The sequence below is a fragment of the Protopterus annectens genome, chromosome 2.part1 (genome assembly GCF_019279795.1).
Source record: "Protopterus annectens isolate FY-2018-M chromosome 2.part1, PAN1.0, whole genome shotgun sequence".
In the NCBI taxonomy this organism is placed as follows: domain Eukaryota; kingdom Metazoa; phylum Chordata; order Ceratodontiformes; family Protopteridae; genus Protopterus; species Protopterus annectens.
The window spans coordinates 1370395656-1370414249 of NC_056729.1; the positions used below are offsets into that span (position 1 = coordinate 1370395656).

Below are 18594 nucleotides of genomic sequence, written 5' to 3' on the forward strand. Positions count from 1 at the left end.
TAGACCCTCATGAATGGCAACTTCAGAGGGATATCTTCTTTTTGTATCACACAGGCTTGGGGGGGAACACCAGAGGTGGACCTCCTCTCCTCCGTACAGAACAGCCAGTTGTACTGGTTCTGCACCAGGGAGTTCCACCCAGAAGCCTGGAAGATGGATGCTCTATCGCTCCACTGGGGCAACCTGTTTGTCTAAGCATTCCCTCCCTTGTCGGTGATACCAAGGGTACTGCTAAAGATCAGGGAGGTAGGGCCAAGAGCCATCCTAATTGCTCCAGACAACATTGGTACCCCTTGCTTCTCAGCTTAACCAAAGAACCTGCCTGTCACAGAAGGGTTTATAACTCAAGCAAGTGGACCAATACTGCACCCAAATCTACAAATTGGCCCAGGCAATATTGGTACCCCTTGCTTCTCAGCTTAATCAAGGAACCTGCCTCTCACAGAAGGACTTATAACTCAAGCAAGTGGGTCAGTACTGCACCCAAATCTACAAACTCTCAACCTATCAACCCACTGTTGAGCAAGCAGGTCCAGGCCATAGTTAAGGAGGCCAGGAGGCCCAGCACCAGAAAATCATACTCAGAAAGATGGAAAAGATTCAATTTCTGGTGCCAAACTAAAGGTGCAAACAGCTCCCAGGCATCTCTCTCTCTCTCTGATTCTTGACTACCTGGTGGAGCTAATGAAAAAAAGGATTATCCTTCTCTTCCATAAAAATTCATGTCTTTGCTGTCTGTGCCCATTTTCATACAGAGCAGACTTTGTTCTCCCACCCCCTGCTAAAACCGTTCCTAAGGATATCTCACATCAGGCCACCCACACCTGACTGGGACCTGAACTATGTCTTGAAAAAGCTGACCTTACCTCCCTTTGAACCCAGTTGCCTCAGCAGAACTAAAACATCTTTCCTGGAAGACTGCCTTCCTGCTGGCCATAACCTCAGCTAGGAGGGTTTCAGAGTTCCATGCTCTCGTGGCCACTGAGCCCTTCATTATCTTCCATGCAGACAAGGTGTCCCTTGGGACTAATCCTTCCTTTATGCCTAAAGTGGTGTCGGACGTAACACTGAACCAGGCTATACATCTTCCCACCTTCTTTCCTAATCCTCAGAACAAGGAGGAAAGAATCCTTCGTTCACTAGATGTGCACAGACAACTTGGATGCTGTTTAGATAGAACCAAGTCTATCAGGAAGACTGACCAACTCCTGGTCAGCTTCGCCCCAGGGTCAGAAGGGAAACGTATTTTCAAGCTGGCCATTTCTAAATGGATATCACACTGTATCTAATTCTGCTACCACTTTCATGGTAAAATTCCGCCCAAGTTTATTCAAACCCATTCCACTAGGGCAACATTTACATCTACTGCTTTCCTAAGAGGGATCCCTACCAAGGACATCCTAGATGCTGCTACTTGGACTTCGGTCCACACCTTCACCAAACATTACCGCTTGCCTCTCTTCTCCAAAACCCGGGCAGGCTTTGCCTCTGCAGTTATGCGTGACATGCTTGCCCCTACCTAGAACAGTCCAACCTGTTCTTCTTCTTCCCTTGTTTCCACCCACCTTAAATTCAGCTTTACGAATCTTCCCACTAGTGATGACTACTGCAGTAGTTAAACACGAAGAACACAGTGCAGTTGTGTACACTTGCCATAAGTGTAGATGTTCGAGTGTAGTCATTGTTGCAGTCCTATTTTCCCTCCCTCCTTCCCCCTTAATATGCCTGCGTGCTTCCTCCAGGTTTGCCTCACTCAGGCCTTCTGGACAGGGCTTCTATAGGTTAGGGCAAGAAAAACTGATGTAATAGCGTTGGCTGCCCTGCTTTATACCACTGATGACCTGACGTCAGTCCCTGGTGACCTCAGCTGATGCAGGAGGGAAAATCTTGACTCTGGTATTCGGGCCGGCCGAGGACTATCCAGCAGGTATAACCCACTAGTGATGACTGCAACAGTGAATGCACTCTAATGTCTACATTTATGGTAAGTGTACACAACTGTACTTTTCAAGACTTTCTTTGGCCTTTCTGTAGAATCCTTCAGGTTTTACGAATTACCTCAGAAGTGGATTTGGATTGCCTTCTGCAAGAGTTCCTGAAGACTTAGATTGAGATGGGGGGGGTCATTGTGACTTCATCAGCTCCAAAGTCATTTGGATCCATTCACTTTGCCCTAGTCCAGGCGACCTCAACTGTCCAATCTTCAGCTCTATTTCTTTGGGAAGTGTTGTCACGTGAATCCTCTGACCTTAGAGCCATTGGTGCACACTTCATTGGCTCGGAGGGGGGGTCTTGGATCCATCTCGCCAATTTCCAGCCTTGTTGGATCTGTTGCCAGAGTCCCCCAGCCCCAAGCTCAGGTGAGCACCTCTGCTGGTTTCCTTAGAGACTTCTGCTTTTGATGCTTTAGGTCCAATCCCCTCCTTGGCACTGCCCCCTTCATTGGAGCCAAGAATACCCGTGGGTCCCTTTCACAGACTTCTGTGGGAGTTTGATCCGACCACAGGTACAGTGTCCTTAGATCTTCTGGAGGTTGCTGTGGCTTTCTGTGTGTTGGGGAGTGTCATTGCTCTGCCACACAATGTAATCCAAAGGCTTCACTGTCTGCAGTCTACCCCCCTTGACTCCCACTGTATCATGTCAGTTTATGCAAAACCATTTACTGGTCAGATTTGTTCCATTGACCCCAAACATTCTGCTGCAGAGATAGCCCTCTGAGGACTCGGGAACCTCATTCCTTGAGCCACTTTTAAAGTCAATATGTAAGAGGAAATATCTAGACTCCTCATCAGTCATTTACTTCAAAATACCAACTCAGGAGATGGAAAAGGCTCCCTACAGTCCCCTTCTGAGAATGCTACCTTCAGCAAGATCCTGGAGCTTATACTACAGGGAGGATCCTGGCCCACCAAGCCTCACTCTCAGTGATGAGGCGGTATTGTTTGAGGCATACAGAATTACCCTTTTCTACATCCTGGATAGTCATTCCTGCTGATAAATGAATTTAATGGAGTTAGCAATGAGGAGGCCTTGGCAGGAAACCGGACACCTGCGAAACATTTCCAAGGAAGCAAAGTAAAATTATCTGTCCACCAAAGGCAAATGCTTTTGGTTCAAAACCCTACTAATAGACTCCATAATTATTGTGACAGCCCAAAAAAAAAAGTTGAATAAAGACTCTTCTCTATCAATCCCCCCAGCAAGGTGTCTGTGGCAGTGGATAGAGTGAGGAAGCAGGTGTGCACTTCAGCTGCTTTGCCATTTGGGCCATGAACTAAGCTGCCCATATGACAAAATTCCAGAGGGATCTCACTTCAGTAGCATTATCCTTTCTCAAGAAACCTCTTACTCTGGAGTCACCCAAAGCAGATTCAAGCCACTCTGTCGAACATGTCTAACATTATTATCCTCTCCTTGTGTCCTGTTGATGGAGTAGCAAAAGAAGCTGGGGTCATTATTGCTGTGAGACTCCATGCTTGGCTACATTTGCGTAATTTTACGAACGACTTTAATACTTCCTTCACAAATACACTGTTTGAAGATGCCACCCTGTTTAGTTCTATGGTGAAAGAAAGGATGCAAGAAAAGCAAGCAGGCCAGTAAAGCTATTTTTGCTTTGGGAGTAAAATTATCAACTGTTCAACACCCATTCAACTGGAAAGAAAAAGGGCCTTGATCACTCTAGTTTCAAAAATCCAGTGATTAGTATGACACCTCTTCTAACAGAGGTGGCCAAGGCAGAGGAGGTCACTTCAATAGATGAAGTCCCAAATGCCGAGGTGTTCTGCAAAACCAGAGTTTTGGTGAGCCCTTTTCTGACAGACATCCCCAGAATCCCTGAAGGTCTGCCCAATTTCCCCAGTCTGGAAGCAGTCAGGGGGGACATATTCTTCTGCCCACACTCATGGTTTGCCCTCACATGAGACAAGTGGGTAAGGGGGATCATGTCCAGATGTTATTGCATTCCATTTTTCCCCTGCCACCAGATGTCCCACCCAGTCAGGGAAAGTCCATTATGCAAGAGGTTTGTTCTCTTCTGCAAAAAAGAGCGATCCAGAAGGAACACTCAGACCAGTTGGGGTCAGAATTTTATTCTGGATTATTTTTAGTTTTAAAGAAAACAAAGGACCTACCGTCTATCATGGCCCTGAGTATCCTAAACAGCTACATCGAAAAGACCTGTTTTCAAAGGGTCTCTGCAGTCGGTTCTTTTCTGCCTTCAGAAGAAAGAATGGGTGTGCTCCATAGATCTCCAGAACGCATACCTTCTCATAAAATAGTGGAGGTGTCCAGGAGTTTTCTGAGTTTCCCCTTGGGAGCCAGTCACCACCAATGCCTAACCCTACCTTTTGGTCTCTGTTCAGCCCCAGGGTGTTCACCAAATGCTGCACAGTAGTAGTTGCTCATCTATATCTTGTGGGATTCAAAATTCTCCATTAGCTGGACAACTAGCTCCTAGTAGCTGTCTCTTGCAAGGAGTCTCTTCTACAAGCCAGGGATTACCTTCTTTAGCTATGTGCTTCCCCAGGCATATCTTAGCACTCTAAGAAAATCCAACCTGGTTCCCTGGAGCAGTGAATTAAATGAATTAGATCTGAACCAACACTAGAGTCCCATATTTTATGTTGATGGACTGCGATGAAAGGATCTATTGATATGGTAAGTATGTAACATTTGTTCACTAGGCATGCAGTTCAGGAGACCATTAATGAGCTTAGTCCAAATTTTGAATTATGTCAAAGCACTGTCTAGTTAAGTGACTTGCTCAAGGTCATACAGTAGGTAAATTAAGGCTGAGGAATCCAAACTCTTTACCCCAGGAAGTAGCTCATAGCTTTAATTCTCAGCACCAGCTCATTGTTACAAAATGAACTTCAGAGTTATCAAGTCCATCAGTCTGAATAGGGGAGTTGGGACATTTGGTAGTCAGGAATGTTGTCATATGGAGGGGAATGAGTTCATTAAAAGTGGGTGAAGAAAAGAACCAGTCAATGCTGGACCAACCTTCTGGTCTTCAGCAGGTTGCGATGTGCAGAGATATGAACTGTGATCTTGGAATAACTGACTCCAAACGTAGCATATGCTTGAGGTAGGTCAGGAGGATCCTTTTACTCACCTTAAGCTGACTGTGGGTGCCACAGGCTATGTCTTTCACCAGATGGTGAACTTCAGCTTGGTAGAATAAATCTGACTGAGACTTCTGGAAATTTCAGTCAACTTGAATTCCTGGTGGAAGGTCTGGGAGAAACAGAAAGTGTGAAAAAGGAGCCAGTCCCAGAAGTGTGGGTGACAGCTGTCATCCCAGTAGAGGGAGACTTTCCTGGCTTGTATTGGGCTGGTTTCCTATACTACCATGGACCAGAGAACCTGAAAGTACACCTTCGTCAGCCACCACAGGTTAGCAGGAAGGAGTTTTGTTCTTTATTTGAATTTTGTGGTAAAGTTTGGAGTTAAATGGAGAAGTGGAAAGACATACAAGTGTTCTTTTCCATGGTGAAGAGAGAGAGTCAGCTCCTTGCCAAGATAACTGAACAGTAAAAAGAGAAGGATTTCATGCTTCTTTTTATGGAGCCATAGTCAGGCAGGTTAACTGCCACTCCCAGAAAGTATCCTTACTCCACTGAAGGATTAGAATTACAACTAAAATAATGGGAAATTTTATCAGTTACCCCCTTCAGGGAACTCCTAGTAGGTTTGCTGAAATAGTGAGTACATGAATGTTGGGGATTTTTTGTTCTACCTTATTGACACTTGTTATTGCTCATTGTATTAAGTGATGCATTTTTCTCCCCCCAGAGCTCTGGAATTGAAACTTTAGTGGAGGAGCTGTGTTCCAGACTGAAGGATCTGCAAAATACACAAGGTGAGGCATGGATTTGGTACTGGAATGCTGCTTGCTGCAGTTAGTAAAATCATTGTATTACGCTTTTGAAGCCAGTATGTGCAGTGTGATGTTTAGTCTGTATTGAGTTCCATTTTGTTTTCTGTTGGAATTCTTGGTAACTGAACAGTTGCAGTGTGTAATTTTTGGAATGCTCATTTCATCTTTAGCTGCTGTTTTCACAAAGTTGTTCCTCTTGCAGAACAGATCGAAGTTTAGCTGCTATTCTCACAAAGCTGTTCTTTTTGCAAACCTGATCAAAGTTTAGAGCAATAAGCCGTGGTGGTGCAGAGGTAGCATTGTTGCCTCACAGCAAGAGGTTCTCCCGTTCAATTCTCGGCTGGAGCGCCTTCTGTGTGAAGTGTGCATGTCCTCCCCACAGTCGAGTGGTGTTCGAAAGACATGCGTGAATGGGCGTGCCTTCGTTGTGATGATTGGGTGTCGGGCTGGCACCGTAAAAATGTACTGCCAATCATTAGTGGACCGGAGTGCCGCTGTGGCGACCCCTAACCGGGAAAAGCCGAAAGAAGGACAAGACAATCAAAGTTTAGAGCAATTCCTAGTTTGGTAAGGAAAAATCTCGTCGGGTTTGGAGGAATTGCCAGTATTCATTGTACCTTAATTTCTGCCCAGTTCTCTTTCACAATTGCTTATTCAGCCGGTGTGTTTTTTGTATACATGTCTGAAGAACACGCACAGTCATGCCTTTCTCCTGCTGGCAAGTGTTTCAGCATTACTTGCAGTCTTAGAGGGTATATTCAGGCATTGCACTTGCCAATTGTTTTTCCGCAGCTTACACCATTCAGATTTTTAATGTAGTGCACTCCATATTAGTAACCTAAAACAACACAGACTTTGTATAATGTCGTAATCACCTGCCAGGACATGCATAAGCACAGCCTCTGCTGTTTGAAAAGAAATGTGTATTTTGACAGTGTCATAGGCAACTGGACTTCAGTGCTGTCAGAAGCCAGAGATCAGCTTTTGCAAAATTGTGGCCATGAAAGATGGCTGTTAAGTCCAAAGTGGTAGCAGCTGTCTACCAGAGGAGGAGATGCTAAATTCTGCTAGTCTATTTTTCTATTGCTGCTACTGTCTTGAGTTACTTGACACAGATTTAGCATTTGTAATAAATGGACATAACAGGGCTTCGCTTCATTATTGGAATTAAAGACCTCATGTCAATTGTACAGTGGTTTGGGAGGTTTTGCTGCTTCACAGCAAGAGGTTCAACAGTTTGGTTATCAGTTGGAATGCATACTCTGTAGAATCTGCATGTCATTCCAATGTTGTGTGGGTTTTTTGGGGAGATGTTTCTGCATCCTTCTTAAGATGTGCAGTAGGCTGATTGGTGATCTTCCAAAGTATTTGTAGGTGTACATGCAGTACTGTATGAGCGATTATGTAGTTTGTGTCATAGACCAGTGTCTTATCTGGAATAAGTTTCAAAACCTTGCACCTGCTGGTTCTAGGGATGGACTGTGTGATGTACCTGTGCCCTTGCAGAGGGTAAAACAGGTTATCAGAAAATGGATGGATGGATGGAACCCCACTGAACTCTGAACTTCTGTGTACAGAATTGTTAAATACCACTGAAACAAGTGTATGACCAGGTTGATAGTGTTTAAAAGGTGAATCTGTGTCATTGTCAACTTGCTACTTTCCCCATTGTCCTGCATTGGGTCAGGGTATCATATCAGCTGTTGCCACCTCTCTCTCAATTTTTTTCAGCAGTAATACTTGTTGCGGGTCTTCTGCCACAATCCATCCATATCTTGGCTGGATAACTTCTGTCTTATCATTTTCATTCATTCCCCAGCAGTTTGGTTCATATTCGATCCTTTGATCTGACTCTGCCACTTCTTCCTGATTGTAGAATACCTTAACTCTCAAGCTCTGCCCTTTACCTGTAATGCCCCAGCCACCTAACATACCTCAGGTCTTGGTTTGCCATCATTCCAGTTAGACTTAGATTATGAGCTCTCAAGCATTAAGTTAAGCTTTTCAACTAATTTCAGGGGTTAGTAAGTCTAACTTTATTTACCTACCCTTTTTAGTCTTATTACCTTTTAGTAATTTATTTTTTTTTCCTTTAGCCTTTTTTACAAACATTAGTCTCCCTTTTCTCGTACTCTTTGAATATCCTTGATACCATAACTGGAAGTCCTTTTTCTTTATTTTTTTGTACTTTAGTAGTACTTTTTTCTTACCACTCTTTGTAATTTTCTTCTCTTTTTCCTTTCTTTGTAAAAAAAAGAAAAAAAACTTTTCCGTCTTTTCCTTCTTTTTTTCCTTTTACTTGCACTTAATTTATCATTACGTGGGACAAGCTGGCTTCAAGAAATGTTTGGTGTGCGGGCATAAAATCCTCAATTCAGATGCCCACACAGTGTGTATATTCAAGAACACACAGTCGCTACGGCCCAAAGGTCTGCTCCAAAAACCAGAAAGATAAATGTCTAAAACAAACTGGAAGCGGACCACCACAATAAATGGATACAAACGCTTATTGTAAAAAGACAAGCGCTTTCACGTGTACTAAGACACGCTTCTTCAGATCCTTACAACTAACAGCTTAGAACTCAGATATGTATAGGTATTTCTAAAGCAATCAATCAATTTAATTAACCCAATTAAAATCATTCAATTAAATAAAACAATTTGATAGTAAATGCTGTTGCTTGTGTCTTAATAATGTAGTTGAACAGTTAAAAAGTGGAAAAAGTTAAAAAGTTATTGTAGCAGCAAATTGTAAAGCAATATATCCTGCAAAACTCTTGTATGCTCATTTCTTATATAAATATAGATGTGTAAAAATATATCTAGATAAATATCAATATAAATAAACAAGCAAATATATGAATATATAAGTGCACAGATGAAAAAATCCATATAAGTGTCTCACTTGATGTTGGACAGCAAAATCAAATAAAACATTGTAGGTGACAATACAGTCAAATATAAAACCATATGATTGAATGAAATGAGAACAAGAAAACTTAAACTCATTTACAGAACAAAAAAAATCATAATATCAAAGTCTACATAATTAAAGTGTATAGAATATTAAATAAACAAAATAAAAGATTTTGTTTATGTACATATGGAACTATATGGACATGAATTTATGTTTATGTGAAATGCATTTTTCAAATAAGTATGCATAAAATGGAATAATAATGTTAGACTTACTGATATGTCCTGGTAAAATATATGAAGCACATTAGCCTATATTAACTAAGACTGTATTCATATCAACAATATAAAAAATGCTCGCCATAGTCTTTGCATGAAATATTAGAGTATAAAAATTATTAGAGAGTATAAAAACTCTAGTGTGTATATGTACTCTCAATCTCTAAAAACAACTGTTATTAAAAGCAACTGTTATTAAGAATCACTTGGCACTACGTCCTTTTAAAGGAGCCCTAATGCTGACATATTGGTTCAGACCTGGTTCATAATGTGCTTTAAGTTTAAAAATCCAAGAAAGTTCCACTAACTCTAAATCATTAAAGTTATCTCCATCTCTGGAGTTAGGTAGAACAGTTTGTAGAACTCTGAATGCAAATGAATGTGTCAAGTTGTTAGAGATATGTTTAGCCAAGGCATTCTTGGTGTCACACTTTTTAATATCCAGGGCATGTTCCAATATCCTCTCTCTCAAGGTTCTAGTAGTCATTCCTACATAGAACGCTGTGCACTTCTGGCAGGTAGCCAAGTAGACAAGGTTCTTACTTACACATGTAGCAGTTTGATGGGGTTCGAACCTATAGTTCAAGACTGGATGCTCAAACACTTGAACTGTAGTAATCAAAGTGCATATGCTGCACTTGTTACAAGGGAAGGTTCCTGCCCTCATGTTTCTGTTGATACTTGTGTTCTTACTGACAGTATTCACCTCTACACATAAAAGCCTGCTAAGATTCTTGCTGTTGCGAAATGTATATGATGGTGTAGGGCCCACCAATGCTGCTAACCGTTGATCAGTCAAAAGAATATGCCAATTACTGAGAATGATATCTTTAATGTGATGAATATCACTAGTGTATCTCAGGTTAATTCTGATTCTAGAATTGTCAAAGAGCTTCTTACCATGATGCCTAGACATTCCAGTATAATTTCCTGTATTAGTAGTTTGTTCATTATGTATAATCTGATTCTTGATCATTCTAAGTTTTTCTTCATCATAGCCTCTGCTCAGAAAACATTGTTCTAGAAAATCACTCTGTCGAGTTCAATGCTATTATGACATAACCTCTTTACTCTGATAAACTGACTCTTCATTATACTATCAAACACATACCTAGGATGCATGCTGTTGAATTGCAGTAAAGTGTTTCTCCAACATTCCTTCCTGAAAATGGTTGTCTCAATCTCTTTGTTTGTGTTCTTGTAGAGCCTCACATCTAAAAAATCTATGCTGTGTGAGTCATGACTTATTGTAAAACTCAGAAAGTTAGTAGTGGCTTCTAACTGCTCTATGAAGGTGAGAAGCTCCATTCTGCTCCTATGCCAAAACAACAGAACGTCATCCACAAATCGTTTATAAAGGCTAATTTTCTTAAAACTGCCGTGTGTAAATAAAAACGTCTGCTCCCAATACAACATTACTAAATTCGCGTAAGTATTGGCACAGTGGGTGCCCATGGCTACCCCCCATTGCTGCAAATACAATTGGTCCCTGAATTTGAAAACATTGTTGGTTAAAACAAGTCCCATGATGGCACATAATAGCCCCTCTTCACTAGTGCTAAACTTCTGACTCTTATTTATAATATTCCTCAGGGCTTCTATGCCAAAGTCATTGGGTATAGCAGTGAACAAGTTCTTTACATCCAAGGTCACAAAAAGTAGTTCATCTACATTTGCATGGGAATAGTTATTTAAACAATCAAGCAACTCATAAGTATCCTTCAGGATAGATGTTGTCTCACTAACCAAAGGTCTGAGTTTTTCTCTAAAAAGACTGACAATGTTTCAGTGACCCAGCTTGTCCCACAACTATAGGTCTCATAGGTGGTGGGTACAGGCCTTTGTGTATTTTCGGCAAACCTTTGATGTACGGTGTTCGAGGTTTTTCAATGAAGAAATATTGGTATAAATCATGATCTATCTGTCTACACATTAAGTATTCATAAAGTTCTTGGTGTACTTTATAAATAATTTTGGTGAGTCCTAAACTATCAATGGGTTTATAGGTAGTAGATTCATTCAAAAGTGCAAGCATCGCATCTACATATACATTAGTGTCAAGTAGAACTATCGCACCCCCCTTGTCTGCTGATTTAATCACCAGGTCATTATTTCGTTTCAGAGAATAAATCCTGTCCCATTCAGTAGTGTATGTATTAAAAAACAATGCATTGTGTTTAAAATCATAATAGTATTTGTACAAGTCATCTTCACAAATCTTTAAAAAACATTCAGCTACAGGAGTTAAAACAGGTGTGAAAGTGCTTTTCTTTCTGAAGCGGACTTCAGAAGTAACATCAGAAACATCATTTGAACCCTTCTTATTGTTAAAAAGCAGTTTCAAAGAAATACTACGTAAGAAAAGTCTTAGATCCTTCAAAATTTCAGATATGTTGCTGATTTGAGCAGGTACATACATCTATTTTTCTATTGCTGCTACTGTCTTGAGTTACTTGACACAGATTTAGCATTTGTAATAAATGGACATAACAGGGCTTCGCTTCATTATTGGAATTAAAGACCTCATGTCAATTGTACAGTGGTTTGGGAGGTTTTGCTGCTTCACAGCAAGAGGTTCAACAGTTTGGTTATCAGTTGGAATGCATACTCTGTAGAATCTGCATGTCATTCCAATGTTGTGTGGGTTTTTTGGGGAGATGTTTCTGCATCCTTCTTAAGATGTGCAGTAGGCTGATTGGTGATCTTCCAAAGTATTTGTAGGTGTACATGCAGTACTGTATGAGCGATTATGTAGTTTGTGTCATAGACCAGTGCCTTATCTGGAATAAGTTTCAAAACCTTGCACCTGCTGGTTCTAGGGATGGACTGTGTGACGTACCTGTGCCCTTGCAGAGGGTAAAACAGGTTATCAGAAAATGGATGGATGGATGGAACCCCACTGAACTCTGAACTTCTGTGTACAGAATTGTTAAATACCACTGAAACAAGTGTATGACCAGGTTGATAGTGTTTAAAAGGTGAATCTGTGTCATTGTCAACTTGCTACTTTCCCCATTGTCCTGCATTGGGTCAGGGTATCATATCAGCTGTTGCCACCTCTCTCTCAATTTTTTTCAGCAGTAATACTTGTTGCGGGTCTTCTGCCACAATCCATCCATATCTTGGCTGGATAACTTCTGTCTTATCATTTTCATTCATTCCCCAGCAGTTTGGTTCATATTCGATCCTTTGATCTGACTCTGCCACTTCTTCCTGATTGTAGAATACCTTAACTCTCAAGCTCTGCCCTTTACCTGTAATGCCCCAGCCACCTAACATACCTCAGGTCTTGGTTTGCCATCATTGCAGTTAGACTTAGATTGAGCTCTCAAGCATTAAGTTAAGCTTTTCAACTAATTTCAGGGGTTAGTAAGTCTAACTTTATTTACCTACCCTTTTTAGTCTTATTACCTTTTAGTAATTTATTTTTTTTTCCTTTAGCCTTTTTTACAAACATTAGTCTCCCTTTTCTCGTACTCTTTGAATATCCTTAATACCATAACTGGAAGTCCTTTTTCTTTATTTTTTTGTACTTTAGTAGTACTTTTTTCTTACCACTCTTTGTAATTTTCTTCTCTTTTTCCTTTCTTTGTAAACAAAAGAAAAAAAACTTTTCCGTCTTTTCCTTCTTTTTTTCCTTTTACTTGCACTTAATTTATCATTATGTGGGACAAGCTGGCTTCAAGAAATGTTTGGTGTGCGGGCATAAAGTCCTCAATTCAGATGCCCACACAGTGTGTATATTGTCTAAGCCCGAAGCACGTAGATGTTTGTAATGTATGCAAGGGTTTCAACTCTCATGCACTAATTGACAGGAAGAACAAGTTGTTTCCAGTCCTCAGTGGCTGCTGGGACTCATACCCCCAAGAAATAAGATAATGGTGATTCTGTTGCCAAGGATTCTCATAAGAGATCCCTGGATTGCCCTTCTGCTTCTACATCATCCTCAGCTACATTTATAGAGCCACCAGCTAAACTTTCAAGAAAATTGTATCCGACTGCTCCAGATTCAAAGTTAAGATCCAGATGATACTCTCATAACCTGTCACATCCAGACTCCCTTCACCATATCTAGAGCAGTTTCCTAGATGACATTTGAGGCTGTGTTCTACTGCTTCCTCTCTCTGCTCTTCCAGAAGCCTATCCAAAGCAGATGTGGATAGGATGAAGAGGAAGTTCCTTGGGATGCAAATTCAAATGGGAGTTCTCCTGGCTGTAACTCCATTGGCTCCACAGAGTCTGCAAAGAACCACACCACCTATCATATCTCCTTCTCCAGTCCCATTTCAAAGCCATTGAATTAAAAGTCTAGGGGTAGTCTTTCTCGGATCCAAAGATTTACTACTTCCCCCAGGTGCTCTGCTTTCGAGGTAGTGGAGAGAGTATTTTCTATGCCTAGACTTCAGACAACCATGCCCTCTTTAGATCAGACTTTCCTGTCTCATTCAATTTTGCGTCCAGAGCCTAGTTCTTTTCCACCGGTACAGCTAGCCCAAACCAGTCTCCAGTCAGCCAAGCAGGATATCATTAACTCTTCCGATACCTCATCGGTGGGATGCTGTGGGGAGGTTCCTCAGAACAGAGCGTGCGAAAGGAGGCACTTAGACTCTTAAGAGTCTGTCACTAAAGGTATGGATTTTGATGAGGAGGAATGGTCCTCCAGATCACTCGGTGATGTCTCCTTTGGAGACCTCTTTGAGCTCCTCAAACAAAGGGATGGTTAGTCCCCCTGATAATCCTTCCCAAAAGGAATCAATGTTTCTAGATGCTTTTGGGTCTGGCCCGTCTACCTCCGGTGAGCTTATAGATTTTTTCTCTTGTTGGGTGTGGAAGAACCAGACACAGTTGAGTCTACACCTAAGAGACCAGATAAGATCCTTGCCCCCACCCCCCCAAAGACTGCTCACACTGGAGTAAAGAAATACCTCTTGATGCCATTGTTGTTGTGGCAGCCACGAGTAAAGAGCTAGTGTAACAGAGTCCCACTGTCCATCCTAACCGGGAGTCTATGACACTGTACAGATTTGGGAAGTGTGTCTGTGCTTCAGTGACTTTCACTCTTGGGTTGCTGAATTATTTGGCACACTGTACCAGACTTCTGAGAGATTTGATCAAGGAGCTTACCAAATCTGAGTCCATATCTTTTGAGGTAGGGAATGCCATGTCCTCGCAGCTGGCCACCCTTCAGTCTGTTTCCAGTTTGTCCACAAGGCTGATCTGTCAATGCTGCTTGAGGGTACTTCACAGTTGACAGGTTCCAGCATCTACATTAGGAGACATGCCTGGATGCGCTTGTGTGATTTTGCAGAACCCTTCAAGTATTCGTTCATCAATGCACCCTTTGACGGAAACTCTTTGATCTGAAGTAGGAGATTCGTCTGCAACCTGTGGGTTATGGATCTGATATCGAATCCGAACCGGCATGGTTTTCCAGCTATGGATCCGAGCTCTCAGCTCCTCCCCTCACCCATAATGCCCTGCTCTCCCTACATGACCTCAGATCTAGTTTGCCGCGCTGGTGACCAGATTGGATTTCCAGAGCTCTTCAGCTAAGTGTTTGTTATTCGCTTTTTGCGGTGTTAAATTTAAAAAATTTAGTTAGTTTTGTGTGAAAGTTGTAGGTTTCCTATCCTTATAGCTTAAATTTAAAGTTTTTAACAACTTTTCATAACTTTTAGTTATCCCTCCCCTCGCTGGTGCGTAGTGTGTTTGGGCCTGTGTTTGCTTTAACCAGTTAGCATTTATTATTATTATTATTTAAAAAAAAAAAAGAGAGTGTAGAAATATCCTTAGGATGTCTGAACCCCCTAAGGCTTTCTTTTCGAAGTGCTCCGAGTGTGGCCATAAGCTTTCTCCTGCTGATGGCCACACTCGGTGCGTTCGATGCCTTGGGGTTGAACACCTCACTTCTGGATGTTCCATTTGTGCAGGGTTCAACCCCAGGGCATTGAAGGAGCGGAGGTCGAAGCTGGTCCTGGCGGGACTTCTGCCCCCGGACACGGCTTCGGCTACCGCTCCTTCAGGGGGTACCGTGTCTTCGGTTCCCTCCTCTCCTGCTCCCCCTCCTCCACCTGGGACTCAACCTCCCTCTAGTGGTTTGGAGGAGAGGGAAGCAAGAAAAAAGGACCGGAGAGAGAAGCACCATAAGCGGCGGGCCGAAACCTCTGTCTCAGCTCCGCCTGCCAAGCGGGCTTCTCCTTGTCTGCTGTCTCTCCCCCTCCTCGGCTCCGGTCTCCAGTATGCTTCTCACCGGGACCTGAGGAGGAGGAGACCCGATCTCCGTCGAGGCTATCGAGGAGGCACTCAAGGCCTACCTCGGTAGCCTCGTCGAGATCTACATATAGTTTATCTGATGCTGATCTGGACCGGATGATGAGAAGGTTCATCCAGGCCCAGATGCAGATGGGAGTGCTCCTGCCTCCCCCCCCCCCTCTGGGGGGGGAGCTCGACCACTTTTTTTAAACCTATAGCTCCTTCTCCGACCCGCTACCCGGGTTCGGAGCGTTTGGAGCCGAGCAGCTTCGGAGCCGGGGGTGGGTCGGCGCCGATAGTACTAGGTACTTCGGATCCGACCCTGCTCTCGAGTGCTTCGGATCCGACCTCTCGGAGCCTGGATCCGAGCTTCGGATCCGGGGGGATTAGTGTTCCTTCGGCGCCGTCGGTGTCGGGGCGCACTGGCCCCTCGGATCCGAATGCCTCGGCACCGGCTCCGATCCACTCTTCGGATCCGAGGGGGAGACGATTGTCGGATCCTTTGGTCGAGGTTGGCTCCCCCTCGGCTTTTGATGTAGTGGAGAGGGCCCTGTTGAGGGTTTCCGGACCCCCGGCACTTGCTTCGGCTCCGTCCCGCGCTCCATCTGCACTGGGTCAGGCTTCCACCATCCGGCCACTGGGACAGCCCGCTCCATTGCCCCAAGCTGTTCCATTGGAACAGGACACTGCTTGCGAGGGTTCCTCGGACAGACCCCTGAGGATGCACCTCGCAAGCATACGTGTAAAAGGAGGCACATAGACTCCCCCGAGTCTCTCACAGAAGACACTGATTTGGAGGAAGGGGAAGGCTCCCCAAGATCACCCCCCGAGGATGTCTCCTTTGGAGACATCATGGAAATGCTTCGCATAAGGGGGGGGGGTGGTCTGCCCCCAAGTCTTCCTCGGACGAGTCCGTGTTCTTGGAGGCATTTGAAGCGGGCCCGTCTACCTCTTGGGTGTCCCCTCCTGCCGACCCCCTGGTGGACCTGATTACCACCAGGGCGTGGAAGGATCCGGACACCGTGGAGCCAATCCCCAAAAGGCCAGACCGCATCCTTAGCCCCCCGGCAGACCGTACCCACTGGAGCAAGGGGCCTCCAGTAGATGCCATGTTGACGGCTGCAGCCACCAAGAGGGAACTTGCCCAGGAGAGTCCCTCAGTCCATCCTCCGAGCAAGGAGTCTCGGATGATGGACCGCTTGGGGAAGCGAATGTTTAGTTCAGCGACCTTTTCGGTGAGGGCACTAAACTACTTGTCACATGTGATCAGGATGCAGCGCGATCTTATTAAGGAATACGCTGCATCCCCCCCAGAGTCCATGTCGGAGGAGGACAAACTGTTGCACTCCACCCGTATGGCCACTCTCAGGTCCGTGACTAATACCTCTATGCGGTTACTGTCCCATGCTACGGAGGGAGCCGCTAGAGCTGCAGGGGTAGGCCTAGTTACTAGACGTCAGGCCTGGCTCCGACATTGCGATTTCACGGAGCCCTTCAAGGCGTCATTCGCGAACGCTCCCTTCGATGGTTCTGCCCTTTTTGGCAAAACTGTTCGCGATACTTTGACCCAGAGCGAGAAGGATGGGAAGATGCTGTCTGCCGTCGGAATCCGCTTCTCTGTGCCCCAGAGGCCCTATTCTAGGAAACAAAAGGGCCAAAAGAAGATGTGGTTCCGGAAGTCGCAGCAGTCCCAACCTGCTCCGGACAACCAGTCCTTCCGTGGCAGAGGAGGACAGGGAGGACGCCGCCCCAGGGGCAGAGGGGCTCCCAGGAACTTCGGGTCCAGAGAACCTTTCTCTGAACGGCCCGCGCAGCAGCCCTGAAGGGTTGCCCGGCTGCTCCACTCTGGAGGCAGTTGGGGGACGTTTTTCGGAGCACCTAGCGGCATGGGAGTCCATAACATCAGACCACTGGGTCCTCTGCATCATATCCAGAGGATACCTCATTCCATTTCATCACATCCCAAAATTGAAGTCCCTCCCCGACGTTCCACCCGGTCAGTGGGAGGCCGCTTTGGCAGAAATTGGCCATCTGCTGAAGAAAAGAGCCATCCAGCCCATCCCCCCAGACCAGATCGGATCAGGGTTCTACTCCAGGTTCTTTTTAGTGCCAAAAAAGACGGGGGACCTAAGACCAATATTAGACCTGTCACTCTTAAACCTGGCAGTTCCCAAGGAGAAGTTCCGAATGGTTACCTTGCAGTCCATTCTCCCCCTTCTGGGAGAAAATCACTGGATGTGCTCTATAGACCTCAAGGATGCGTACTACCACATTCTAATGGACAGACGCTCCAGGAGGTTTCTTCGCTTCCGGCTGGGAGCCAGTCACTACCAATTCAGGGTCCTTCCCTTTGGTCTCACCACAGCCCCCAGGGTGTTCTCCAAAGTATTAGCAGTGGTAGCGGCCCACCTGAGGCTTCAGGGGGTACAGGTCTTCCCATACCTGGACGACTGGCTCCTCACCGCCCCAACAAGGCATCTACTGTTATTGGCACGAGATTCCTTTCTCCATCTAGCTCCACGTCTGGGCATCACAATAAATGCAGAAAAGTCCAACCTAGCCCCTACGCAATTCATAGACTTTATAGGTGCCAGGTTAGACACGAGACAGTTAAGAGCCTTCCTCACTGCGGACAGAGTTCAAAATCTGCAGCTCCAGGTGCGGGCCATCCTCCACTCCAGCTCAGTTCCGGCGGAGTTGGTCCTGAGGGCTCTAGGGTCCATGGCAGCAGCGATAGCTCTTCTTCCTCTCGCCAGGTTCAATATGCGGGTCCTTCAATGGACACTCCTAGTTCAGTGGTCTTATCTTGCTCTTCCTATGCATCATCCCATTGCGATCAGCAAGGCTTGCAAGCGGTCCCTCCTGTGGTGGCTCCACTCTCAAGATCTCCACGGAGGCCGCCCCTTTTGTGCTTCTCCCCCTCTCGCCACGGTGACCACGAACGCCTTCCGCCTCGGGTGGGGGGGGCATTTTGCAGGCCGGACGGTCCAAGGCACGTGGAACGATTCAGAGACCTTACTGCATATCAGTGTTCTAGAGATGAGAGCAGTGCTCTTAGCGTTGCAAGCACTACAGGCCTTTCTTCCCTTGGGAACTATTGCAATTCAGTCGGACAACATGTCTGTCGTCTGGTACATCAACAAACAGGGGGGAACCAGATCTTACCCTCTTTGTCGAGAAGCCATGAGAGTGTGGGAATGGGCAATCTCCACCAACCGCTTTCTCATTGCAACGCATATTCCGGGTCGGTCCAACATCCTTGCGGA

General features: G+C 44.7%; 1 protein-coding gene across 5 annotated transcripts in view; it reads left to right on the forward strand.

The window, feature by feature from the left end:
• Positions 1-18594, forward strand: part of KIAA0232 (KIAA0232 ortholog) — a 1643611-nt gene that overhangs the window by 481719 nt on the left and 1143298 nt on the right. For all 5 annotated transcript variants that reach the window (XM_044062835.1, XM_044062830.1, XM_044062834.1 and 2 more), the window contains exon 4: positions 5797-5863. In XM_044062835.1, the coding sequence (XP_043918770.1) occupies positions 5797-5863 (67 nt within the window). The remainder of the gene's footprint in view (positions 1-5796; positions 5864-18594) is intronic.